At 38.2% G+C, this 27,902-nt stretch overlaps 1 protein-coding gene and 1 non-coding gene across 3 annotated transcripts in view; both read left to right on the top strand.

Annotated features, from left to right (window-relative positions):
• Positions 1-206: 206 nt before the first annotated feature.
• On the top strand, positions 207-369 carry LOC118916372 (U1 spliceosomal RNA). Its single transcript, XR_005026354.2, has one exon. It is a non-coding gene; the product is annotated as a U1 spliceosomal RNA (small nuclear RNA).
• An 11,541-nt stretch (positions 370-11,910) lies between these two features.
• NRDC (nardilysin convertase) overlaps positions 11,911-27,902 on the top strand; it is a 122,521-nt gene continuing 106,529 nt past the window's right edge. For both annotated transcript variants that reach the window (XM_036893090.2, XM_057500207.1), the window contains exon 1: positions 11,911-12,427. In XM_036893090.2, coding sequence (XP_036748985.2) covers positions 12,096-12,427 — 332 coding nt within the window. In that variant the 5' untranslated portion in view covers positions 11,911-12,095. The remainder of the gene's footprint in view (positions 12,428-27,902) is intronic.

Raw genomic sequence — 27,902 nt, 5'->3', positions numbered from 1 at the left:
TCTCCATAAACTAAAAATTCTTGTTCAAGAATACATTCCTGTGTCTCTAACTCCACCTTGTGGTTGATTAATAAACCACCCATTCCAGAATCAACAGGTGGATTAGGTTAAGAAGCCATCAGGATCTTTACATTTTCCAACAGTTCTTGAACATGCACTTTGGGCTAGGCTTTGCCATAAATGCTCTTCAGGAATTATGGCATTTCATGCTTACTTGTCAGGGGAGATACTATGGTTGTGAAGGTGTTTTTCCCAGGGTGAGCCTTATCCATTGCACTTTGGATATGCTGACCCCTGTGAGTTCTCCAAATGGGGAAACTTGACTGCATAATTTGTGGTAGTGGGAGACTGCATTCATGCTTTCTCCAATTAAAAAAAAAGAGTTATGGCATTTAATCTTCACAAAAACCGCTATGAAGGATTATTTTTTAGATGAGAAGACCAAGGTTAAGAGAGTTTACCAGAGTCTAGGACTCACCTACAATCATACAGCTAGCAGAATTAGGACTTGATCAAGCCTCTTCTAGGTCTTTCCTTTGTTTCACAACTGTCAGCTTATACACTAATGCACTCATCTATCACATGTGTTTTTTCCCCCTTTATAACACACCTCTACACCCATCATTTTATTTAATCTACTACTGGAGGGAACTGCATTAGTCCTTTTCTGCAGAAATTTGCATTTTCAAGTCAGTCCATGCAAATTGGATGATCCCAAGGAAAAAATTATGGTTTAAATCATAGGCATTAGATTAGGGACCTAAATTTGAATTCCCACTCTGCCACTTACTAGCCATGTGTCCTTGGTTAAGTTACTTAATGTCACTGGCCTCAATTCCCTTATTTGTTGAATTAAGAACCAGTGGACTCAGAGAACACTAATTTTTGTAAATCAAACTCTGGCTTATTTTTCCAGGAAACCAATTTCTAAAAGTTAATAACTATCAATAAATAAAGTGTACTGTTGGGATCTGATAACTGATATTTAGTAGATGGAAGAACCATTCACATCCTGAATTAAGATGTTGAAGTGCTCACTGGATCTTGGGGAAGTGAACCTTTGAAGGACGTGATAAACAGAAGAGTGTCCCCCCCGCCGCCAAATGTCCATATATTAATCCCTGGGATCTGTGAATATGTTAGGATACACAACAAAGGGAAATAAAGGTTAGAGAAGGTATTAAGGTTGCTAACCAACTGACCCTAAAATAGGGCAATTATCTCGGATCATCCAGTGTTTGGGAAGAAGAAATTTCTTCTGCCCCTTGAGGTTCTTCTAGCTGGCCTAAGAATCAAATTGATATGAGATAGATTTAGTAGGAGAAAAAACTAAAGTTCAATTATGTATGTATGGAGGCCTAATAATATAATTGAGACCTGAAGAAATGACTAAGAAATGGAGTTCTTATGCATTTTAGACAAATAAATATAAATCTATGAGGAACTGATGGGACAAAGAAAACTTAGGTTTGGGCACTTTAATTAGTAAAGAATTTTAAAAGTATTTGGGATGGACTAGAAAATTAGTAAAAAGTAGCAAGGTTTGTTTACATAGGTTTTTTGACTTTGAATTCCCTGTCTATGATGAAAAAGACATCTCTTGACCTCCAGGAGCAGAGAGGGTACCTTCTATATGGGAGATCTATTTCCTGGTTTCCAGGCAAGGAGTCCAGAGGGGAGTCAGAATCTCTCCTGCTTTTGCTGTTTTTCCAGTCCTTTCAAATCAAAGTAATCAATATGCCAAAGTGGCATATTTTGGGCCAGCCTGGCCTTGGTCCCTACACCAGGTAGATCCAACTCAATCACAAGGGTTCTTATAAGTGGAAGAGAGAGACAAAGGAAGATATAATTATAGAAGAAAGGCACAGAGGGATGTAGTGTTGCTTGCTTTGAAGATAAAGAAAGAGGTACACAAGCCAGAGAACACCAGCAGCATCCAGAAGCTGGAAAGGGCAAGGAAATGGATTCTCTCATATAGTCTTTAGAAAAGAATGCAACCCTTACGACTCCTTAACTTTGGCCCAACAAGGCTTGTGTCAGACTTCTATCAGAAAGAATTGTAAGATAATGTATTTGTTTTGTGTAAGCCAGGAAGTTTGTGGTAATTTGTTACAGCAGCAACAGAGAACTGATATATATGTATGACCATCAGCGTGTCCATCAGTGTGTTCAGACTTGCTGTCTCCTATGGTGGTGTGGAATAAACACAGAATTTGGAAGCTGAAGACCAAGGTTGCCATCCTAGTTCTGGTATTAAATAGCTGAGTGATTATCAGTAAACCACAGCTCTTCTCCAAGCATGTTTATCATGTGGCAGCACCTTCCTCAAAATGAGATAATGGATGTGTAGGTACTTCAGAAATGTAAAGCATTCTATATATGTAAGAAATTATTATTTACAGCACCTGATACTTAGTTGGGATACAAAAAATTTTTGCTAAGTGTGATTAATTATTCTTTGGTAATCCTTGGGATATGGAAATGTAGTTAGAAAACAATGTGAGGTACTTTGGGAAGAAAAAGAGATCATGTGTGGTATCTGCTTCTAAGTTGATTACAACATAACTATGGAGATAACATATTCATTGGAAGATTTAAATAAGAACTCAAAATTTATATAAGACAACAGTACAAAAGAAGTCACAAGGTTATTTATGATTAAGTGCTAAGAAAGAGATGCAAAAAATATGTATCCTGAGTTCATACATGGAATGGATGATAATGAGTGTGGGCTGGGAGGGTCAAAGGAGGCTTTTAGAAGGAGGTAGGTATTGAGCAGGATATTGGAATTGTGGTAGAATAATTGCTACTATTATACACACAAAGTTCTGTTTTCTACCCACAATTCCAGGACTCGTATTTTACATTTAAGACACTGACAGTTCCAATGTTTCAAATGGCATTCTTTTTGATCCTGTTGCTAACATTTTTTCCTTTTTATCCTAAAAAAATTCAACTTAATAGGAAATTTGTAAGAAGAGTACAAAGACTTCTTTCCCCTGAACCTTTGACAGTAGGTTGCCCATATGATGCCTCATCACACACAAATTATCAAAATAAGGAAATTAACATTGATGTATTACTATCATCTAACCCACAGTCTCCAAGTTTAACCAATTGTCCCAATAGTGATACATTTAATTATCATATATAATTAGTCCTTAAACAAAACAGTTCCATAGTCTTTGATTTTCATGACCTTGCTACTTCCATAAATTATACTCAGTTTGGGTTGGCTGATGTTTCCTCTTGATTAGATTCAGGCTATGCATTTTTAGCAGGAAGAGCATAGAAGTGATGCTGGGTTTCCTCATTGCATACCATCAGGTGGTAACACTTTCAATTTGCCCCATTACTGATGTTAACTGTGTTCACAAATTGAGTGACTGCAACATTTCTGACACCAAATGAGATGGTGTATTTTTTCCGTACATATATGTATAACAGTAACAATATTATACACCTCAGTAATAGTAGAACTTCATTTGGGTACCAGACCCAATTCCAATGTGTAAATATGTGAGAGGGGCTCTTCCCACACATACTTACATCAGGCAATTCCTGAACACCAGCAGGGTGTTGGAGAACTCAACTCAATTCTGGAGCTATCTGCCCAGAAACAGCACCAGATTCCCAGGTTAAAGGTTCCATCCTACAAGACTGTCCCCCACCCCCAACTCCAGATGTGGGTTGCAAGCCCCAGGCAGGTACCTGTGCTTCTGACCTAATGGCTATAGATTGGAGGGTCCCATGACCTCTCCTTTAGGTTTGATTAATTTGCTAGAGTGGCCAACAGAACTCAAGAAAACACTTACATTTACCAGTTTAATAAAGGATACCATAAAGGATACAAGTTAACAGCCAGATGAAGAGAGGCCTAGGGCAAGGTCCCAAATAAAGGAGCTTCTATCCTTGTGGAGCTTGGGGCCTGGCTCAGTGGCAAGTGGAGGCATTCTGGTTCCCAAGCAAAGAAGCTCTCCCCAAGTAAGATGCAAGATTCAACTGAGCACAGCAGGCAAAGCAGAGCAGAGAGAGCTCTTCTCATCGTTTTTTGTGAGGGCTTTATTGCATAGTCATGATTGACTAAATTATTGGCCATTGGCTGATTCAACCTCCAGCCCCTGCCTTTGGGTGGGGGTCCAAAAGTCTCTCATTAACCCTATTTTATCTTTAAGACTCTGCAGTGTTTTCAGGAATTGTGGATGAATACCAAATATACTTGGGAAACATATATTTGGTCATAAGAATGACCAAATATGTATTTCTTATAACTTACTATATCACAGTGGCATTTGCCAGGTTTCTCCACTGTAAAGTTATTCTTTTCCCCTTCTTAATAAATATATTGTAGGGAGGTGTATTTATTTATTAAATATATATCTTTGAGACTGTAAATATCCCATTCCTCACCAAATTTTCAACAAGTAGCTTAGCATATATAGATGTTTCTTGGTTGAATTAATTATTACTCTTCTGGTTGCCAGATGGTGAGTTTCTAATCCCCTCTTCCCTTCTACATTCATTGTTGGCCTTCCACTGTAACAAAAAGCTTTCTTCTCTTTTTGTATATATCAGTTTAGATGATGGGTTCTTATTTTAAACAATGGAGTGTAATCTATTGTACGATTATTTATATTGATTCTCAAATTGTCCCTATACTGGTCCTGTGGGGGTTGTGGGAGCCCCTTCAAGCTGGCCTGTGTCCTTTTGACATGTCTTCATTCTTTGACTACTTCCTTATTTTTGGCATATGAGAGTCCAGTTTCATCTTGTACCTTTCCTGCCCTTGGAATCAGCCATCTCTCAAGAAACCCAAGTTCCTTTGAGTGGAAAATGATTTTTTAGGTAGAATAGCATTTAGAAACCAAGAGGGAGGTGTTAAGTAGCTCATTGCTATTAGGGTGTCACTGCTCCCAGGCCCTCTCAATGAACATGGCTTGAGAACATATGTATGTATATACACACCCACACATGCATACACATGCCCCACCTAAGCAAACGTCTTTTAGACATAATCATTCAGAAAGGAAGGCTGACGGGAAGTCAGATGCTTACTTAATGATAGTTATGAACTGACTTTTGGGGGTATGTAAATCATGACATTTGTTACTTTGCATATTGTGTGTAAAAACTAGATTGAGGGTTAGCCACAAAGGAATATCAATGATCTAATTAATAAACTAGAAGTCCGTTTATTTTAGATATTTGGCAGGCAGCAGGTAACAGACAAAAGAGTAAAATGTCTGGAATTAGAGAACACAGTTTCCAATTTCTGTGTGATTTTGTGCAAGTTTATTTAACCTCTTTTAACCTCAGTTTCTTCATCTGTAAACTGTGAAGAGCAGACTTAGGTTGCTGTGAGGGTTAAATGAATTAATGTAAGATGCTTGGCCCAAAGTTTAGTTACTCAGGAAACGAAAACTACCAACTGGGCTTGGCTTCAACTTGTGTGAAATTTAAACAAACTAAAAGCAAATAATTTATTTACTGATTCCCCTGGAAACAGGACCCGTCACTATCTATCCCCTCATTTCCAACATTGACTTTGTATCACATTTCAAACAGAAAATGGAGGCCATGAACTTTCAGACAGTAACTCTCTTTGTTTTTTTTAAAAAGGTAAAACAATGATGACTTCATACTTCATTGTCATTTTGAGCTTTTATTTCATATTATTAATGGATCTCTTTTAAACTTATTTAGGCATGATTTTTTTATTAAAGTATCATTGATATACAGTCTTATGAAAGTTTCACATGAACAACATTGTGGTTTCAACATTCACCCATATTATCAAGTCCTCACCGCCCACCTCATTGCAGTCCCTGTCCAGCAGCTGTAGTCATTACTTGTCTTCTCCGTGCTGTACTGCCTTCCCTGTGACCTACCTATATTGTGATTGCTAATTATAGTGCCCCTTAATCCTCTTCTCCCTCCCTCCCCATACACCCTCCCCAACCTCCTCCCTTTGGTAACTGCCAGTCCCTTCTTGGAGTCGGTGAGTCAGCTACTGTTGTGTCAGGAACTCTTTTTAAATTCCTGTTCCTTCCTTCCTCCTAAGACATTTAAAATCTTTGCTGCTTCTCTTTCCCTCCAGGCCCAATGATAGAGGCATTCCTTTCTAATTTAAGGCTAATGCCTCTCTTCTGCCTTCCTAGGAACCTCACAACTTCAATTGCCCCCTTTATTCCTGCATCATTCATTCATTAATTTAAAAAGTAGTTATCAAATATCTACTGTATACAAGCCACTATTTTTGATGCTGGGGATATGGTGAGGAACAAAACAAAATACCAACTCTTTAACAGACCTTATAAAGTAGAGAGGATATATATAGATACAAGCTAATTGACAAATAATTTCATATAATGAATACTGTTTTAGATAGAATGGTAAGAGAATGCCTCACTTAAGAGGTGACATTTGAGCTGACATATGACTGGAACTAGCAATGCAAAATATAAAGGAAGAACAGTCCAGGCACAGGAGAAGATGTAACAGCCTTAAGACAAGAACTACCCTAGTGTGTTGAAGGACATTGAAGAAAGCCAGTGTGAATGAAGCAAAGAGCAGAATGGTAGATGAGATTGTAAACATAGAGGAAGAACAGAAATCATAAGTGAGCCTCATAGGCTATGGCAAGCAGCTAGATAAAATTACTTAAAGTGCAAAGAAAAGCCACTGGTGGGTTTTATAAATGGTATGATCTGATTTCTGATTTAAATATTTTAAATATCATTTTGTGTCTTCACATGGCCCCTTCCAGGCAGAGTCTCAAAATCTGTCTTTAAATCAGAGATGAGGAGCACTTAGTTGATAGAATAACCTTTTATTTGCCATAAAGTATTTTTTATAGTCATTTCTATTTTATTTTGAAATTTGAATGCCAAATTCTTCCTAGAAGTATGTTTATAGTACAGGAGAAAACTATTTTTTATGGTTACACAAATTCCTGGGTTTGTTGTACATACATTTGGTCTCCCAAGAGAAGACTCTGTAAGAACATGCCTACTTCTTGACCTCAATACAAAGCTATCAAATGTGGAGAGCAATCAGTGGTAGAAGGACATTTAAGTTCCAAAGGTATAATGTTTAGAAGCAAGGGCCCAGGACAAAATTCTAAAGTAAACAGTAATTTTTATTGTTTCCTTCCTCCTCTTTCTGTGTCTTTCCTCCCACATTTAGCAACTCTTAACCCATCCCGGTTTCAGTGTGATCTCAGGTTACCCACAACATGCTTCAAAAGAAGGAAAATAAATCCTTTCACAAAATGGTGCTAGTTTTTCACTCCTTTCAAGTATTATTGACATTTAAGAGGAGTTTTAAAGAGGACAGGAATCCCTAATGTGGGAATTTTAGACATTAAAATAAGACAGATAATTTGGGGCTTGAGAATTTAATGGGCTCACAGCACTCCCAATCTATTCAACCCTAGAATCAACATCCCACACTTCTGACTTATCCTGACTCTTAAATATAAAGGCAAGTGATGGGGTTAATAAAATAATTTACCTTCGTATTTTTAGAAACAGAGCTCAGATTTGTCCCTCTGGGAGGCAGACAGCCATTGCATTGACTAAAATAACTTTGAGAGGCAAGTATCAAATACAGAAATGAGATGTTTTTAATTTTCATGATTTCTGATCTCTTATCAGAAAAATAAGGAGAGAAGAGTCACTGAACCACATAGGACTGAAATTGGTGAGGTAAAAATGAGGAGTATAGGGTGGCTGAAGATGGAAAAAAGGCACATAAACACTCAAAGAGAATATGGGTAACAGGCTAAAAATTATAATCTGTGCTCCTCAACTTCCTTGGGTATCTCAAGATCTTTTCAACTTTCTAATCTCTCAATTTCCTATAAATGGCAATAGCTTACTTTATCTGTTTTCTCTGAGGAATACTCTTTATGATAATTATGAATATTCAAATGGAGGATGACAAATTTCTGAATTATTTTAAAATAGGAAAACAGTATTTCTGGCTTGGAAGTCCTGGCTGCGCCACAGGTCGCTTGTGAGCCTTGCCTCTCTGGATAGGTATTTCTCTTTATATCTGAAGAGGCTAGATTAAAGTATTTCTGTGATCCCTTGCTGGTTCTCATATTGTATACATCTAATCTGACATTTCTGATGTTTGCTATGGTTAAGAATTGTACTGGGCCAAGCCTCAAAGAGGTATTTTTCCTGTAATATTACATTCTTCTGGTTTTCCTCTTATCTCAACAAAAGTTCCTGTTCAGTCTCTTTTAGGAATTCTTCTCTTCATAAGTTCCTCAAAGCTTGGTCCTTAGGCCTTTTTCTCTTTTTCACTTCACAGTCTCAATGTAGGTGATTTCATTAAATAGGATTTGGTTACCACATATAAGCCGATAAATTTCAAATTGACATCTCCAATTCAGGCCTCTTTTCTGTGCTCCAGACCTGACAACCTTCCTTTTGCATGGCAAATGAATGCCTCAAATTTAACATATCCAAAACTGAGCTTATGCTTTTCTCCTCCCAAAACTGTTCCTCTTTCAGAATTTGTTTTCTGAGATACTGTCACTGACATTTATCCACCCAGAAAAACAGACACTTAGAGAGTTATACTTGATACCACTCTCTTCTTCATTCTTCAGCATCAAATAAATCAATTGCTGTCCGAGAACAGTCAAGTCTACTTCCTAAGCTTATGGCATATGTGTATACATCTCCATCTCCACTATTGCTCCTCAAATCCAAGTTATCATTTTCTAGAGCCTTTATTACTTGAATACCTTTTTAATTGCTCTCTCTTATTTCCCATCTTGCCTTACCCCATACCATCCAATCTATTTTTTACACATCAACCAGAGTGATCTACTTGGAAAACACTTGTGATCATGTCTTCCTGTTTCATTTGTTCAACCATTATTTCATGAGTTCCAGACAATATTCCAAAAGCTAGGAAACCAGTGATACACAATATAGACGAGGTAATAACTTTGTACTCTTAGAAAAGGTCTATAGGATCTTTGCCACCGATTCCTTCCCCTTTGCTCCCAGATTACTAGTTTGACTATACTGACTTGCTTTCTCAGAGCTTTTGAACTAGCCTATTCCTATACATTCCTATACCAATTCCTATACATTTTTCAAATATAAGCTTAAATGTCTCTTATTTAGAGGAACTCTTTAGGTCTTTTTGTATTTCTCCTTCTAGAATTATTCAATGATAAATTTAAATATTTATGTGCTTATTTACTCTCTCCCCCACCAGTTCTCTAGTAAGCTCCAAGAGAGCAGGGAAATTTTTCATTCATTTATTAATCTCATTTCCACTGCCCGGCACATATTAGGAGCTTAATTTGTTGGTTGGATGAATAAAAGAATACCTCACTGTAGAGTATTATCGTATCTCTACAGTTTGGTGACCTTTAAGATTCAGAGGTCTTTTTTAAATTTATATATATATTTTATTATGGTATCATCAGTATACAATCACATGAGTAACATTGTGGTTACTAGATTCCCCCCATTATCAAGTCCCCACCACATATTATAGTCACTGTCCAACAGCATAGTAAGATGCTATAGAGCCACTACTTGTCTTCTCTGTGCTATACTTCCTTCCCCATGTCCCCCCTATATTATGTGTGCTAATCATAATTCCCCTTAATCCCCTTATCCCTCCCTTCCCCAGTCCCTTTCCCTTTGGTAACTGTTAGTACATTCTTGGGTTCTGTGAGTCTGCTGCTGTTTGGTTTCTTCAGTTTTTGCTTTGTTGTTATACTCCACAGATGAATGAAATCATCTGGTACTTGTATTTCTCCACGTGGCTTATTTTACTGAGCATAATACCCTCTAGCTCCATCCATGTTGTTGCAAATGGTAGGATTTGTTTTCTTCTTATGGCTGAATAATATTCCATTGTGTATATGTACCACATCTTCTTTATCCATTCATCTACTGATGGACACTCAGGTTGCTTCCATTTCTTGGCTATTGTAAACAGTGCTGTGATAAACATAGGGTGCATATGCCTTTTTGAATCTGTGATCCTGTTTTATTAGGGTAGGTTCTGAGGAGTGGAATTCCTGGGTCAAATGGTATTTCTCTTTTGATGTTTTTGAAGAACCTCCATACTGCTTTCCACAATGATTGAACTACCTTACATTCCCACCAGCACTGTAGTAGGGTTCCCCTTTCTCCACATCTTTGCCAGCATTTGTTGTTGTTTGTCTTTTGGATGTTGGCCATCCTAATTGGTGTGAGGTGATATCTCATTGTGGTTTTAATTTGCATTTCTCTGATGATTAGTGATGTGGAGCATCTTTTCATGTGCCTGTTGGCCATCTGAATTTCTTCTTTGGAGAAGTGTCTGTTCATATCCTCTGCCCATTTTTAAATTAGATTATTTGCTTTTTGTTTGTTGAGATGCGTGAGCTCTTTATGTATTTTGAATGTCAACCCCTTATCAGATATGTCATTTATGAATATATTCTCCCATACTGTTGGTTGCCTTTTTGTTTTACTGTTGGTGTCCCTTGCTGTACAGAAGCTTTTTAGTTTGATCAGAGGTCTCTTTTTAAAGGGAAAACTGATGGGCCACACTTTAGAGATTTGGCCTTTGTTTCTAGTTAGAAAATTCTAAATACTGACTGAATTTAAGGTATTTTTACTTATGGTGTTATTGCTTTGGAGAGTAAAAAAGCCCTGAAACCCTAAAAATGTCACAAATTCAACAGCAAATAGTACTGACTGCTTTACAATGTACTGGGAAAGTGTACTAAGGACTCGAAATAACAGGGAGAAAACACTGCTCTGGAGGGCAGTCTAGTGGAGCTGCTTAGTTTAAAATTACAGGTTCTTGAAAAGATGTATGAAAGCAAAAGGAGTATTTGAACAGTATTTTTCAATTAATTTCACCTGCATCCCTAGTTCAGGTTTTCACCATCTCCTACCTAAATCGTCGTACATCCCATCTCCTTATTCTCCTCTCCTGCGTTATTTGTCGTTATAGCTTTGTTTTTAAAATACATTTACTTGCCCGTTTCTCCCCATTAGAGTGCAAGCTCTATGATGGCAATGATTTTTTGTTTTGTTCATGATTGTATTATTCTGTGTCTGGAGCTCGGGAAGCTTCGAAAAATTTAAAAGCTTTATAACCTATTTATTCCATTTAAATGCCGGGATCTCTTGTCCCATTGTGTCAGTATTGTATCTTATTCATGAGTCAGTTAGTGTTATTTTTCAAGTCCATCTGTTTCAGTCACATTTTAGATGATTGCCCACCAAAGGCTATTACTAGCAGGAAAAAAGCCTTTGGGAAAAGGGACTTGAGGGCACTAGCCTGACGAGCTGTAGCTGCTTAATAAAAGTTGGCTGAACTTCTGACCAAAGGCTGGCAGATCAGGTGAAGCTCAACAGCTATTTGCAGCGTGCAGCTCAGCAACACTCATCAGGAATTTCCATCCGGCAGCGAAAAATACTTCCGGAGTCCAATTTTACGTGCTGAGTCACAGCCAAGACTCCGCCCCAGGCCTGAGAGGGCAGGATGCACAAAATATTTCGTGATTGGGGAAAAAACGGGAATTCATTTTCTCTACTCGCTTCTCAGTTTCTCATCAAGGAAATATTTTTCTCTAACCCGCGTAACACTACCCAGTGACGTTCTCAAGCCAACTCCCCGCGTACGTCACAAACGCGGCCGTTCCCTACAGCCGCACTCCTCCCGTCGTCCTCCGCGCCACTCTCTCCGCCTCTTCTTACTTGCTCCGCCCACCCTAGGTTTCAAAGCGCTCACTGGGTGCTCCGAGAATCCGGCCGGGTCGCGTTGGTTCTTTTATTCACCGCTCCCAATGGTTGATTATGTGCGCGTGACTTCTCTCTTGCCTTATGATTGGCTAGAATCAGTGTCATAGGCGGCAGGGCGGGCCTGGGGGATAAGGGAAATTGGCGAGAGGGAGACGGGGTTGAGGTAGGGCTTCAGGCCTGTCCTCCCCAGCGGCAGCGGCAGCACCATCGCAGACCGCCGCCGCCTCGGGAACGCGGAGGAGGAGGAGCGGCTGGAGGAGTAGGAGGAGGAGGTGGGCCCTGGCGAGCGGGATGTCCATCGCTCCGGCCGGGTGGTGAATGCTGAGGAGAGTTACGGTTGCTGCAGTTTTTGCCACCGGGAGGAAGTTGTGTGAGGCCGGGCGGGAGCTCGCGGTGCTGTGCTCGCGGGAGCAGTGCGAAGACTCAGCTGCTGCCAGACCCTTTCCTGCTGTGACCATGCCTGGAAGAAACAAGGCGAAGTCTACCTGCAGCTTCCCTGATCTGCCGCCCAGCGGACAGGATTTGGGCGAGAGCAGCCGAGTCGCCCGTCTGGGAGCCGATGAATCTGAGGAGGAGGGACGAAGGGGGTCTATCAGTAATGCCGGAGACCCTGAGATCGTCAAGTCTCCCAGCGACCCCAAGCAATACCGGTGAGGGAGGAGGCTTGGACCGGGCGGAGAGCTGGGTGCGGGTCTCTCTGTTCTTTACGCCGTCATTTCTTGTCCCCTTATGTCCCGAAAGAGCAACAGGGGCACACTTTACACCCTAAATGCTTCCTTGGGTGGAGGTGACAAGGGCAATTAGGGGCTTCCCAGCGAGCGTGTCAGGTGGACAACTGGGAAATCTTGGGTTCCGCAAGGAATCAGGGTGTCAGAATGGGAAGGATAATTAGTGTAATTTTGACATTCGCTGAAGCAAGAATGGAGGTTTCTTTGAGGAAGGCATGCTGGCTGGTGAGGGACGCTTAGTGTTATGAGGAAAGGTTGAAGGAGTGGAGATACAATTTTGGAGTAGGTGTTTAAGAGGCATATTACCCCTATCCATAAATATTTTTAGGTGCTTTTAATTGGAAGAGGGGTAAAACGAATGGGTACAATGTACTACATGATGGTGTAGCCTTCAGTAAAAGAACTTAGGTATCATAGTTGGCCTAAGATAAAGTGTCTTGTTTCCAAAAACCTCATTATTAGAATGATTGGGTCACCTCTTCCAAGACTATATTAAAGAAGACTTGGATCTCAGTTGGGTGAACCATAGAAAATTTGTAAGGTTTCTTATAATCCTGAAATTGTCTACTTTTAGTTTATGCCAGAATCCTCTATAAACATCTCTGATAACTGGTGGCTTAATCCCCACCTGAATATTTCTTTAAGAGGTAGCCTATGATGTATTTTAAAGAGATTGTGTTGCCCGACAACTTGATTTTACAGGTTGAGAAAATTGAGATCCAAAGAGTTTGCCTCTTACTCAGACATTCTTACTCAGAATTTTCTTACCAGCTAAATAACAGAGCTATGCTATGAAAACCCTGTCCATCCAGTGCACTGTTTACGGATTTTTATAAATTTCTTCCTCATACTGACTTGAAAGCTGAGGATTCTAGGTCCCAATTTGTTACAAGCTCTTACAGTGTTAGAGCAGGAAAGAACCTTAGAGAATCTTTTGCATTCCCCAACGCCCGCATTTGACTGATGACTGAGGTCTAGAAAGAAGTGATTAAACCCCAAGTTTAAGACTGGCCTAATTTCTCCTTCCACTGTCAAGTCTAGAGATTAAACAGTACACAATTCATTGTGCTGTTTTTCCTAGGCTGCAGGGTCAAGAGGTCTTTATGGATGTGCTCAATTTTCTCTTCAGAGATGTTCTTGTATTAGTAATGTGTACAGGAGCAAATTGAAACCTTGATAAAAGGTTTTTGCCTTCCGTGTTAAATGTTCAGTAATAGCTTAAGTTTTTTCTGCCTATATAAAGTCACATTAAAACAGCTAATGCTTACAGAGTATACACTGCGTGTCAAATACTGTCCTGCTTTAGATGTATTATTTAATGACCTCATTTTGGCAAGTTCATGTGACAAGTACTAAGTCCTACTGTGTGCCGGTGAGCTATCTTATAAATCTTTTCTGAAACTTCATCGAATGTAACTTAATAAATAACATTTTATTCTGGGTGCTGAGCATACAAAGATGATTAAGACAGTCCCTGCCTTCAGGGAGCTTCAATGTAGTATAGGGACACAGACACATAAAAAAGGTAAAATTAAAGTATTAAAGATTTATAGAGGCCATAGTATTAAGTATATACTAGTTATATTGGGAAATAATATAAGGAGTGGTAAATTCCACCTGGAGAGAAAGTTAGGAAAGACTTCAGAGATAAAATAGTATGTAAGAAGTATTGTTTGAATAAGTTGCATTTCTCTTTATGTGGTCTTTTGTCAAATCATTATCCTCCTGTCTGTTTTCTTAAAGTGATTGGAAACTTCCTTTCCTTTCAAAAGAGCAGGTCCACTTTTATCCACTTTATATACTGAAAGTTTCAATTAGACTTTTAAAGAAAAGACTTTGTTACATTAAAATAAAGATGGAAAGTCTCAGTACTAAATGGTCTTTAAAGACTTACTCAACCTAAAGCTAAATTCTGTGATTTTTTTGTAACCAGAAACAAACATGAGGCATCTGTAGCTCAGTGAGCTGAATTGTCCTTCCAGTACCATCTTAGGTGTTACCTCTGTGAGGTCGTTCTAGGAAGAACTAATCTCTCTTTTCCCTGTAGGTTCCTAGGTTCATTACAATACATATCCATCATATTATAATGATATGTCTTTTGAATGTGTGAATAAGCACCAGAGGCGGACTTGGTTAAAGGAATATTATAGTGAAATAATGCCTGGAAAGGTTTGCCAGTGCATTTATTAAGTAATAGGCCACGGAATTTTACTTCATGTATATGCATAATTTGTATTCAGCTTTTTGAAATGTTAAGCATACCTTCAGGATATAGTCTGCCTTCTTAGAGGTCTGAATAAATGCTTGGTAAGTGTTGATTCCTTCTCTTCTAGAAGGATTAAGGGACTGCAGACTGGGAATGATTGTTCAAATCTTTATTGGTGTGAAGTGGAAATTCTAAAATGGGCAGGGTTAGGGTAGGGCAGTCTAAATAATCAATTATTTTAATAATGAAGATTAGGAAGTTTGGATTAACATAAGTATAAGACATTTTCCATGTTTAACTGGTTTGTACAAGGACCTGTATTTCTGTGCGGGAGGGGAGAAGAACATATGAAAAGGCATATAAACTTCTGAAGGGCAAACCCTTTAAATTTTGGTCAGTCTGTTAGAAATGAGGAGATGTTTATCGTTATAAATTCTCAGTATACTATAGAAAATAATGGATGCATGCCAAATAAGATACAGGTTATTTTTGAACATTTATTATGTTTGAACATTTATTATGTTTACATGAACAGATGCCTGTTATGCTCTGATGAACAGGAGGAGGTTCACAAGCCAAGGGAACAGGACAGCTGCTTTGGGAACAGTAGTATCTGCTGGCTTCCCAAATATTTAGGAGTGGGGTGACTCATTGTTAAACAGAAGCTTTGGGAAATCTCATGCAACTGAAGAACAAACATCAGAGAACACTTTCTTTTGTGTTGGATGGGAAGAACATGGATTTATTTGTTGGTCTTTTCAACTAAAACCCCTGGTTTTAGTTGCTTTTTCAATATATAAGGCAGCAATTACATTTGCAGTATATGTACACAGTAATGATAAGATGGTGGAATCTCAAAGCTACAAAAGAAATAATGTACTTACATGTATATGAATTTTAGGAATTTGACATCATCCAATCCCTTGGCTTGATACCTGAATCCAAAAGTCAATTTCAATTAACCCTATTAGCTCTGTAGAGACAAACTTATGTCTTACCTTGTGAGGTTCAAGCTAACTTAACAAAATGAGCGGCTTTTAAGGTGAAATTGTCTGAATACTAATCTGACTTTAATAAATGTGTCTTTGTTACCATTCCTTAGACTGATTTTTTCGGTGTGGGCTGATGGGCTGGTAAGGATAGGCAGAACATTATTATTATTTTTTGTAGATAATTATTTTTTATTGAAGGGTAGTTGACACACAGTATTACATTACATTAGTTTCAGGTGTACAACACAGTGATTCAACATTTGTATACATGATAATTCTAGGTACCAGCTATCACCATATCAAGTTGTTACAATATTTTGACTATATTCCTTATGCTACACATTATATCCCGGTTACTTATTTATTTTACAATTGGAAGTGTATAATTTTTTTTTTTGTTGTTGTTGTTGTTGTTGTGAGGGCATCTCTCATATTTATTGATCAAATGGTTCTTAACAACAATAAAATTCTGTATAGGGGAGTCAATGCTCAATGCACAATCATTAATCCACCCCAAGCCTAATTTTCATCAGTCTCCAATCTTCTGAAGCATAACGAACAAGTTCTTACATGGAGAACAAATTCTTACATAGTGAATAAGTTACATGGTGAACAGTACAAGGGCAGTCATCACAGAAACTTTTGGTTTTGCTCATGCATTATGAACTATAAACAGTTCAAATATGAATACTCATTTGATTTTTATACTTGATTTATATGTGGATACCACATTTCTCTCTTTATTATTATTATTTTTAATAAAATGCTGAAGTGGTAGGTAGATACAAGATAAAGGTAGAAATCATAGTTTAGTGTTGTAAGAGAGCAAATGTAGATGATCAGATGCGTGCCTGTAGACTATGTGTTAATCCAAGCTAGACAAGGGCAATAAAACAACCACGTATGCAGAAGATTTCTCTCAGAACAGGGGGGGTGAGGTTCTAAGCCTCACCTCTGTTGATCCCCAATTTCTCACCTGATGGCCCCTCTGCGACTGTGCATGTCTTAGGTTGTTCCTACCTTGAGGAATCTTACCCGTCTCTGGCTAACCAGTCATCTTCCGGGGCCATACAGGGAAATGTAAAGTTGGTAAGTGAGAGAGAAGCCTTATTGTTTGAAAAGGTTAGCTTTTTACTTCTTTGCATATTTATGCCCTGTAGCTTCTATGCCCAGCATTTGTCTTCAGGTATCTTTACCACTTGGAAGAATTATGATACTCGGTAAATTTGATATGAGGCACGAATTCTATTTAAGGGTTGTAATTAGGAAGGAAGAAGAAAAGCTATAGAAGTAGCAGGCGGAAGAAAACATGGAAGATTGATTATTTCTTTGATATATCTTGTAGAGTAACTTCAGCATGTATAGGTTTTAAACTACTAATTAACTTGCGCACACACATTAACATAATAGGAGTATAGTTACATAACCAAAGCATACCTGTAATTACCAGCCATCTCCAGTGAAACCAAGAAAACCAGTTAGGCACCTTAGGCATTTGTGAAAACTTATCTATGATGTGGATATTGTCCAACTGAGTTTGAACAGTCTGAGAGAAATCAGACAAATTAAAACAACCCATTCCTGGGGAATGTTCACATCCCATATGTTCTTTTAACAGTAAATAGTCTGTAGTTGTAAGATTTTGGAGCGCTACAATTTGCACTTCTCCTAATTCTTGTTTGAGTTCCAAGAGTATAGATCCAGTCAAATTTGTTGTTTTACTGTATGCACAGGCCAGCTTAGATATCTCCTTCTTCATTCCCATGGCAAGTACAGGAATTGGTGGGATGAGTGCATCTACAGCTGTAGCAGTGCGTGGATCTTTCTTGGGGTTTTTTGATGATCATCTTCTGGTATGAGTCTTCCCGAGAGTGCTGATGTTGGAAGTTCTTTTTCATATCGTATCTTAGTTCATTTTCGGGGTAGCCCAATTAGGCTTTGATCCTTTGTATAAACACAAACAGACCCTTTGCCTACACTTTTATATGCCCTTTATACCCTTGTGTAGGACTCATTGGAGGTCTCCACACAGGAAATGCCTTTTTTTTTTTTTTTGGTATCATTAATCTACACTTACATGATGAACATTATGTTTACTAGGCTCTCCCCTATACCAGGTCCCCCCTATAAACCCCTTTACAGTCACTGTCCATCAGCATAGCAAATGTTGTAGAATCACTACTTGCCTTCTCTGTGTTGTACAGCCCTCCCCTTTCTCCCACCCCCCCATGCATGCTAATCTTAATACCCCCCTTCTTCTCCCCCGCTTATCCCTCCCTACCCACCCATCCTCCCCATTCCCTTTCCCTTTGGTACCTGTTAGTCCATTCTTGAGTTCTGTGATTGTGCTGCTGTTTTTTTCCTTTAGTTTTTCCTTTGTTCTTATATTCCACAGATAAGTGAAATCATTTGGTATTTCTCTTTCTCCGCTTGGCTTGTTTCACTGAGCATAATACCCTCCAGCTCCATCCATGTTGCTGCAAATGGTTGGATTTGCCCTTTTCTTATGGCTGAGTAGTATTCCATTGTGTATATGTACCACATCTTCTTTATCCATTCATCTATCGATGGACATTTAGGTTGCTTCCAATTCTTGGTTATTGTAAATAGTGCTGCGATAAACATAGGGGTGCATTGGTCTTTCTCATACTTGATTGCTGCATTCTTAGGGTAAATTCCTAGGAGTGCAATTCCTGGGTCAAATGGTTAAGTCTGTTTTGAGCATTTTGATGTACCTCCATACTGCTTTCCACAATGGTTGTACTAATTTACATTCCCACCAGCAGTGTAGGAAGGTTCCCCTTTCTCCACAGCCTCGCCAACATTTGTTGTTGTTTTTCTTTTGGATGGCAGCCATCCTTACTGATGTGAGGTGATATCTCATTGTAGTTTTAATTTACATTTCTCTGATAACTAGCGATGTGGAGCATCTTTTCATGTGTCTGTTGGCCATCTGTATTTCTGTTTTGGAGAACTGTCTGTTCAGTTCCTCTGCCCATTTTTTAATTGGGTTATTTGTTTTTTTGTTTGTTGAGGCATGTGAGCTCTTTATATATTCTGGACGTCAAGCCTTTATTGGATGTGTCATTTTCAAATATATTCTCCCATACTGTAGGGTTCCTTTTTGTTCTATTGATGGTGTCTTTTGCTGTACAGAAGCTTTTCAGCTTAATATAGTCCCACTCGTTCATTTTTGCTATTGTTTTCCTTGCCCGGGGAGATATGTTCAAGAGGTCACTCATGTTTATGTCTAAGAGGTTTTTGCATATGTTTTCTTCCAAGAGTTTAATGGTTTCATGACTTACATTCAGGTCTTTGATCCATTTTGAGTTTACTTTTGTATATGGGGTTAGACAATGGTCCAGTTTCATTCTCCTACATGTAGCTGTCCAGTTTTGCCAGCACCATCTGTTGAAGAGACTGTCATTTCGCCATTGTATGTCCATGGCTCCTTTATCAAATATTAATTGACCATATATGTCTGGGTTAATGTCTGGATTCTCTAGTCTGTTCCACTGGTCTGTGGCTCTGCTCTTGTGCCAGTACCAAATTGTCTTGATTACTCTGGCTTTATAGTAGAGCTTGAAGTTGGGGAGTGAGATCCCCCCTACTTTATTCTTCTTTCTCAGGATTGCTTTGGCTATTCGGGGTCTTTGGTGTTTCCATATGAATTTTTGAATTATTTGTTCCAGTTCATTGAAGAATGTTGCTGGTAGTTTCATAGGGATTGCATCAAATCTGTATATTGCTTTGGGCAGGATGGCCATTTTGACGATATTAATTCTTCCTAGCCAGGAGCATGGGATGGGTTTCCATATGTTAGTGTCCCCTTTAATTTGTCTTAAGAGTGACTTGTAGTTTTCATAGTATAAGTCTTTCACTTCTTTGGTTAGGTTTATTCCTAGGTATTTTATTTTTTTGATGCAATTGCGAATGGAGTTGTTTTCCTGATTTCTCTTTCTGTTGGTTCATTGTTAGTGTATAGGAAAGCCACAGATTTCTGTGTGTTGATTTTGTATTCTGCAACTTTGCTGTATTCCAATATCAGTTCTAGTAGTCTTGGGGTGGAGTCTTTAGGGTTTTTATGTACAGTATCATGTCATCTGCAAATAATGACAGTTTCACTTCTTCTTTACCAATCTGGATTCCTTGTATGTTTTTGTTTTGTCTGATTGCTGTGGCTAGGACCTCCAGTACTATGTTAAATAACAGTGGAGAGAGTGGGCATCCCTGTCTAGTTCCCGATCTCAGAGGAAATGCTTTCAGCTTCTCGCTGTTCAGTATAATGTCGGCTTTGGGTTTATCATAGATGGCCTTTATTATGTTGAGGTACTTGCCCTCTATTCCCATTTTCCTGAGAGTTTTTATCATGAATGGATGTTGAACTTTGTCAAATGCTTTTTCAGCATCTATGGAGATGATCATGTGGTTTTTGTCTTTCTTTTTGTTGATGTGGTGGATGATGTTGATGGACTTTCGAATGTTGTACCATCCTTGCATCCCTGGGATGAATCCCACTTGGTCATGGTGTATGATCCTTTTGATGTATTTTTGAATTCGGTTTGCTAATATTTTGTTGAGTATTTTTGCATCTACGTTCATCAGGGATATTGGTCTGTAGTTTCTTTTTTTGGTGGGGTCTTTGCCTGGTTTTGGTATTAGGGTGATGTTAGCTTCATAGAATGAGTTTGGGAGTATCCCCTCCTCCTCTATTTTTTGGAAAACTTTAAGGAGAATGGGTATTATGTCTTCCCTGTATGTCTGATAAAATTCCGAGGTGAATCTATCTGGCCCGGGGGTTTTGTTCTTTGGTAGTTTTTTGATTACCACTTCAATTTCGTTGCTGGTAATTGGTCTGTTTAGATTTTCTGTTTCTTTCTGGGTCAGTCTTGGAAGGTTGTAGTTTTCTAGGAAGTTGTCTATTTCTCCTAGGTTTCCCAGCTTGTTAGCATATAGGTTTTCATAGTATTCTCTAATAATTCTTTGTATTTCTGTGGGGTCCGTCGTGATTTTTCCTTTCTCGTTTCTGATACTGTTGATTTGTGTTGACTCTCTTTTCCTCTTAATAAGTCTGGCTAGAGGCTTATCTATTTTGTTTATTTTCTCGAAGAACCAGCTCTTGGTTTCATTGATTTTTGCTATTGTTTTATTCTTCTCAATTTTATTTATTTCTTCTCTGATCTTTATTATGTCCCTCCTTCTGCTGACCTTAGGCCTCATCTGTTCTTCTTTTTCCAATTTCGATAATTGTGACATTAGACCATTCATTTGGGATTGCTCTTCCTTTTTTAAATATGCTTGGATTGCTATATACTTTCCTCTTAAGACTGCTTTTGCTGTGTCCCACAGAAGTTGGGACTTAGTGTTGTTGTTGTCATTTGTTTCCATATATTGCTGGATCTCCATTTTGATTTGGTCATTGATCCATTGATTATTTAGGAGCGTGTTGTTAAGCCTCCATGTGTTTGTGAGCCTTTTTGCTTTCTTTGTACAGTTTATTTCTAGTTTTATGCCTTTGTGGTCTGAAAAGTTGGTTGGTAGGATTTCAGTCTTTTGGAATTTACTGAGGCTCTTTTTGTGGCCTAGTATGTGGTCTATTCTGGATAACGTTCCATGTGCCCTTGAGAAGAATGTATATTCTGTTGCTTTTGGATGTAGAGTTCTATAGATGTCTATTAGGTCCATCTGCTCTACTGTGTTGTTCAGTGCTTCCGTGTCCTTACTTATTTTCTGCCCGGTGGATCTATCCTTTGGGGTGAGTGGTGGTTTGACGTCTCCTAAAATGAATGCATTGCAGTCTGTTTCCCCCTTTAGTTCTGTTAGTATTTGTTTCACATATGCTGGTGCTCCTGTGTTGGGTGCATATATATTTAGAATGGTTATATCCTCTTGTTGGACTGAGCCCTTTATCATTATGTGGTGTCCTTCTTTATCTCTTGTTACTTTCTTTGTTTTGAATTCTATTTTGTCTGATATTAGTACTGTAACTCCTGCTTTCTTCTCGCTATTGTTTGCCTTAAATATGTTTTTCCACCCCTTGACTTTTAGTCTGTACATGTCTTTGGGTTTGAGGTGAGTTTCTTGTAAGCAGCATATAGATGGGTCTTGCTTTTTTATCCATTCTGTTACTCTGTGTCTTTTGATTGGTGCATTCAGTCCATTAACATTTAGGGTGACTATTGAAAGATATGTACTTATTGTCATTGCAGGCTTTAAATTCGTGGTTACCAAAGGTTCAAGGTTAGCCTCTTTAGTATCTTACTGCCTAACTTAGCTCACTTATTGAGCTGTTATATACACTGTGTGGAGATTCTTTTCTTCTCTCCCTTCTTATTCCTCCTCCTTGATTCTTCATATGTTGGGTGTTTTGTGCTGTGCTCTTTCTAGGAGTGCTCCCATGTAGAGCAGTCCCTGTAAGATGTCCTGTAGAGGTGGTTTGTGGGAAGCAAATTCCCTCAGCTTTTGTTTGTCTGGGAATTGTTTAATCCCACCATCATATTTGAATGATAGTCATGCTGGATACAGTATCCTTGGTTCAAGGCCCTTCTGTTTCTTTGCATTTAATATATCATGCCATTCTCTTCTGGCCTGTAGGGTTTCTGTCGAGAAGTCTGATGTTAGCCTGATGGGTTTTCCTTTATAGGTGACCTTTTTCTCTCTAGCTGCCTTTAAAACTCTTTCCTTGTCCTTGATCTTTGCCATTTTAATTATTATGTGTCTCGGTGTTGTCCTCCTTGGATCCTTTCTGTTGGGAATTCTGTGTATTTCCGTGGTCTGTTCAATTATTTCCTCCCCCAGATTGGGGAAGTTTTCAGCAATTATTTCTTCCAAGATACTTTCCATCCCTTTTCCTCTCTCTTCTTCTTCTGGTACCCCTATAATACCGATATTGTTCCTTTTGGATTGGTCACACAGTTCTCTTAACATTGTTTCATTCCTGTAGATCCTTTTATCTCTCTCTATGTCAGCTTCTATGCATTCCTGTTCTCTTGTTTCAATTCCATCAATGGCCTCTTGCATTCTATCCATTCTGCTTATAAACCCTTCCAGAGTTTGTTTCATTTCTGTAATCTCCTTTCTGGCATCTGTGATCTCCCTCCGGACTTCATCCCATATCTCTTGCATATTTCTCTGCATCTCTGTCAGCATGTTTATGATTCTTATTTTGAATTCTTTGTCAGGAAGACTGGTTAGGTCTGTCTCCTTCTCTGGTGTTGTCTCTGTGATCTTTGTCTGCCTGTAGTTTTGCCTTTTCATGGTGATAGGAATAGTTTGCAGAGCTGGGACGAGTGACGGCTGGAAGAACTTCCCTTCTTGTTGGTTTGTGGCCCTCCTCTCCTGGGAGAACAGCGACCTCTAGTGGCTTGTGCTGGGTAGCTGTGCGCAGACAGGGCTTCTGCTTCCTTAAGCAGAACATTATTAACTGAAATGTTTCTTTTGGAAATAAGATTTAGCTTAAAAAGATCTCTGTCTTTGAAGAGCTGAACAATGGTAAGAGATCTTTTCCTTCAGAGAATTCTAGTCCATTGAGACACCTGGTAAAGTCAACAAGAAGATAGTAAAGCAGAAATGCATTAAATGTAGTAAGTGCTGGAATGTATAAAGTACGCATTTTAGTCATTTGTGTGTTTAATTTCCCATCTCTAGTTATGTGACCTTGAGCACATTAGTCTCTCTAAGGCTAAGGACCGTTAAAGACACAAAAGAAGAGTAACCCATAAATCATTGAAATTGAAAACGAATAGTCAAGAAGCAGGAAAAAACTAGATAGTCTTTTTTAAAAATGAAGAACCAGTGGAGAATGCTTTAAACAAGGAGTTTAAGGAATGATTATTGTTAGATTATGCTATGTCAAATAATATAAAAACTGAAAACAGTTTTTTGCACATCCAGTAAGTTATTCATCTCAGGTGAAAGCAGTTCTAAAGGAATGGTAAGGAGGTAGAAGCCATATTGCAGTGAGCTGAGTGATGAAAAGTTAAAAATTTTAGATAGCATGGTAGACATTTTTAAAGAAGTTTGGTTTTAAAGGGGAGGGGAAAAAAGAGGTTTTAAGGTAAAGCATTATATGGAGTCATGAAAGAGTTTTTTCAAGATAGAAGAGACATAAGCATGTTTTATTGCCCAAGGAAAAAAGAAACTGGAGAGGTTGAAGATTAAGGAGATAATAGATGGGACAAGATCCTTAGGTGGTAATGAGGTGACAGGATCAAGAATATTCACAAAGGAATTAGTTTTAGAGGGATGGAAGAGAAGATCTCTTATTCACTGAAGGTGGAGAAAGGTGTCATGAAGAGTGTGGATGCAGGCAGTGAGGTATTGAAAGCATTCCTGCTTTATAGACTTTTTCTGTGAAGTAGGCAATGAAGTTTACTAACGTCCTTTAAGAAGTTGTAGGGGGAATTGTGGGAAACAGGAAGCCTTCAGTGGTGAAGGTTTGAAATAGCTAATGTAGAGGATAGGTAAAGTATACTTGGGAAATACTAAGAGAAGTTGTGGGTTCTTGAGCATGAAAATGACATAAATATAAAGCAATGTTTTAAGAAGATTAATTTGAAGGTAGTAGCTTAGGTCCATAGGATGTGGCAAGACAAGAGAATTGTGTTTTGAGTGGTGTGCACTGATAGATATGGTACTAGTCTTTCTCTAATTGATGCTCCCATTTTCACTTTTCTGTTTTGTTCCCACTTGTTAACTCAATTTAACAAATGTTAGCTAGGCTAAAAACTCAAGTGTGGAGACATATCTGTTTTGTTCACTCAGTGCCCAGCACATAGTAGGTTCTCAAATAACATTTATAGAATGTATAAATGCTCGAGTGCCCATATGCCAGGTATTTTCATGGAATTCTGGGGGATAGTCTTCAAGAAACTTTCAAGATCAAATTTGTATCCTGGCCAGATATAAAAAATGATTACTTGGTTTTTAGATAAAACTAGTGTGAATAGGCAGGTTACAGAAGAAAAAATATAAATTATACAAATAGTAATAATATGTATGATAATATTGTATATTTAACTCATGTAGAAACTTGTGCTTGGCACATAGTAAGCACTCAAATGTTAGCTGTTTTAATATGTTCACAATTACTAAGTGATATATGCAGCACTGTTTGTGATAGCAAAAATGGACAACTTTATTGTCGATTGGTTGGCTAAAGATGAAGTTATATAGTTCTCTAATGAAATAGTATATAGCTTAAAAAATGATGGTTTTATATGTTGATATGGAGAGGTGCCTTTTGATTTATTGTTCAGTGGAAACAGTTGCAAACCAAAATATGTTGTATAATTCCATTTTTAAAAAGAACCCCCCCAAAAAACATTTCCCATTATATTTACCTTTTTTTTGTTTAGATATGTACAGAAATGATTAGGAATGATACTTAGCAAGGTTATTTCTCTAGGGAAAGGAAGGAGAGATTTGAATCGTATTATTTGCTTTTTAGCAATTAAAAAATATCAATAAATAATTTTATGGTCATAAGAAATTTAGATAAAGTTTTTAAAATCCCTATAATCATTACACCCAGCATTAGTCACTCATCATATTTTTTATAATATGTTGCTTTTTGCTATCTATACACTTGTCATTTATGTATTTTGAAAATGGTAAAATACCATATTTAATGATGTCAGGAAATTTTTCCTACTGTTTTCCAATATATTTTGTCTACCTAGAAGTCCATTGTGTAGCCATGATTTAATCATTATCATTTTACAGAATATTTAGCTTGTCAAATTTTTTTTACCTAATAAAGCCTATAGTTCCCAACTTAATCCCTTGAATGTGGACCCAGTCATAATGGGTTTGATAGATACATAGGGTAACCTCTGGTGATGTGGTCTGTTTCTATGATATTTTTTAATTGGGAGACCTTGTAGACAGAAAGATAGTTTATTCTCGGACTTAGACTCTGACATAGTTCTCATGTTCATATTGTTTCCCTGAAGAGAAAGAGAAGTCGGTATTTAAGACTATCCAATTTACAAAAAACAGAGCAGTTTATAATCCTTTTTTAGTTAGTTAGCTTGTTTCTTGAGGCAGGGGACTAAGTTATATGGTTGAACCAGAATTCAATTGTTTTCAGAAGGGTTAGAAATAGATTATAGTTTGGAAAGTTCACTTGATCCTCTGGAGAGGTGTTTAGAGTTTTTTTATTGCCAACAACAACAATAGTCTTCCTTATAATAGCCATTATTTTTGAGTGCTAAATGTATACTAAGTACTGTTCTAAAGAGTTTACATAGAAGATTTCATTTAATCTTTGCAGTAACTTTATTAGATGGTGCTCTTACTACATGATAGCCTAAAATGCTCTTCTGTGAAATCACATTACTGAACAGGTATGGAGCTCTAGTTTAGAGTGTAAATGGATAGTGTTCTTTCATTTCTTTCTAAGCAGACTTCTGACCTTGGCAGATAAGGTCCAAGGCCATCCATTTTTCTGTTTCTTAACTTACTAGCTTCATCATCTGTTGTGCAGTTTTGTGCTCCTTTTCTTGGTACATGCTTTACTCCTATAGTCATACTTGCCTTGCGAATTCAAGCATTACATCCTTGGTGAATCTTTACTAACCTTTTTCCTTCAATATTCCCTGCCCATATGTGAGTTATTCACACTTTTGTGTGCCCCTGTACAATTTTTCCCAAGCTATTTCATATTTTTTTAAAGTTCAGTTTGTCTTTCCTGCCTATTATGCTGAAATTTTTGTAGGGAGGGACTTTGAGCCTTTGCATGCCTTCTCTTCTGTTACTAATAAATCCATTGTCTGTACTTCTGTATAAGACCCATCTCTCTATTGTGCTCTAGATCCCATCCCCTCTTTATTGATGACATCCATCAATTATTCCAGTAATTGTTCCCCTTCTATTCAGCATCATCACTTTCCCCTTTTTACCGGATCATTCCCAGGAGCATACAGATATGCTGTTTTTCTTCCTATCTTGGGGAAAAACATTTCTTTATTCCACATCCCTTCTGAGCTCTGTCCTTCCAGCTACTCATTTATTGGTTTTCTTTATTGCAAAACTTGTTAAAAGAGTTTGTACTCCCAATTTACAGTTCATCTACTCCCATTATTTCTTGAACTCAGAGTGAGCTTTTGCCACTAATTGCTGTACCCAAATTGCCATTTTCAAGATCACCAATAGCGTTTACAATTGATTTGTTCTCAAGTTCTTATCATACTTGACCTTTCGATATCATGTGACATAGTTGACCATTCTTTCCTTCTTGAAATACTTCCAGGTTAACCCTGTTCTTAGTTCTCTTTCTGTCTCATTTGCAGGTCCCTTCTTACCTCCTTGACCTCTAAATTTTGAAGTGCTAAGGGCTCAGTCTTCAGACCTCTTCTTTCCCCTTTCTTCCTTTGCACCTTGTGTTATTTCATTCAGTCTCATGGCTTTCGATAGCATGGTGTATAAAGTAACAGTTACACTCAGGTACCCCACCCCTATACTCTTTCTTATGCTTGTGTTTCTCCATAGCATTTATTATCATTTGATATTCTATATATTTTTGTTCATGAGAGCAAGGACTTTGTTTTGGTCACTGCTGTTTCCCTGGTGCCTGGAATAGTGCCTGTTCTGTAGCCTTGCTTCCATCTCTGACTCCTTCATCCTTTTGTCTTCCAGCCTGATTATTATATAAGGGTAAGTTTTTCAATTTTTTTTTATATCATTAATGTACAATTACTTGAACAACATTATGGTTACTAGACACCCCCCATTATCAAGTCCCTTCCCACATGCCCCATTACAGTTACTGTCCATCAGCGTAGTAAGATGCTATAGAATCATTACTTGTCTTCTCTGTGCTATACTGCCTTCCCCGTGACCCCCTACATTATGTGTGCTAATCGCAATGCCTCATTTTCCCCCTTATCCCTCCCTTCCCACTCACCCTCCTTAGTCCCTTTCCCCTTGGTAGCTGTTAGTCCATTCTTGTGTTCTGTGAGTCTGCTGCTGTTTTGTTCCTTCAGTTTTTTCTTTGTTCTTATGCTCCACAGATGAGTGAAATCATTTGATACTTGTCTTTCTCTGCCTGGCTTATTTCACTGAGCATAATACCCTCCACTCCATCCATGTTGTTGCAAATGGTAGGATTTGTTTTCTTCTTATGGCTGAATAATATTCCATTGTGTATATGTACCACATCTTCTTTATCCATTCATCTACTGATGGACACTTAGGTTGC

Source organism: Manis pentadactyla, chromosome 4, assembly GCF_030020395.1.
Source record: "Manis pentadactyla isolate mManPen7 chromosome 4, mManPen7.hap1, whole genome shotgun sequence".
Classification (NCBI taxonomy): Eukaryota; Metazoa; Chordata; class Mammalia; order Pholidota; family Manidae; genus Manis; species Manis pentadactyla.
This window is presented reverse-complemented; position numbering and strand designations above follow the sequence as displayed.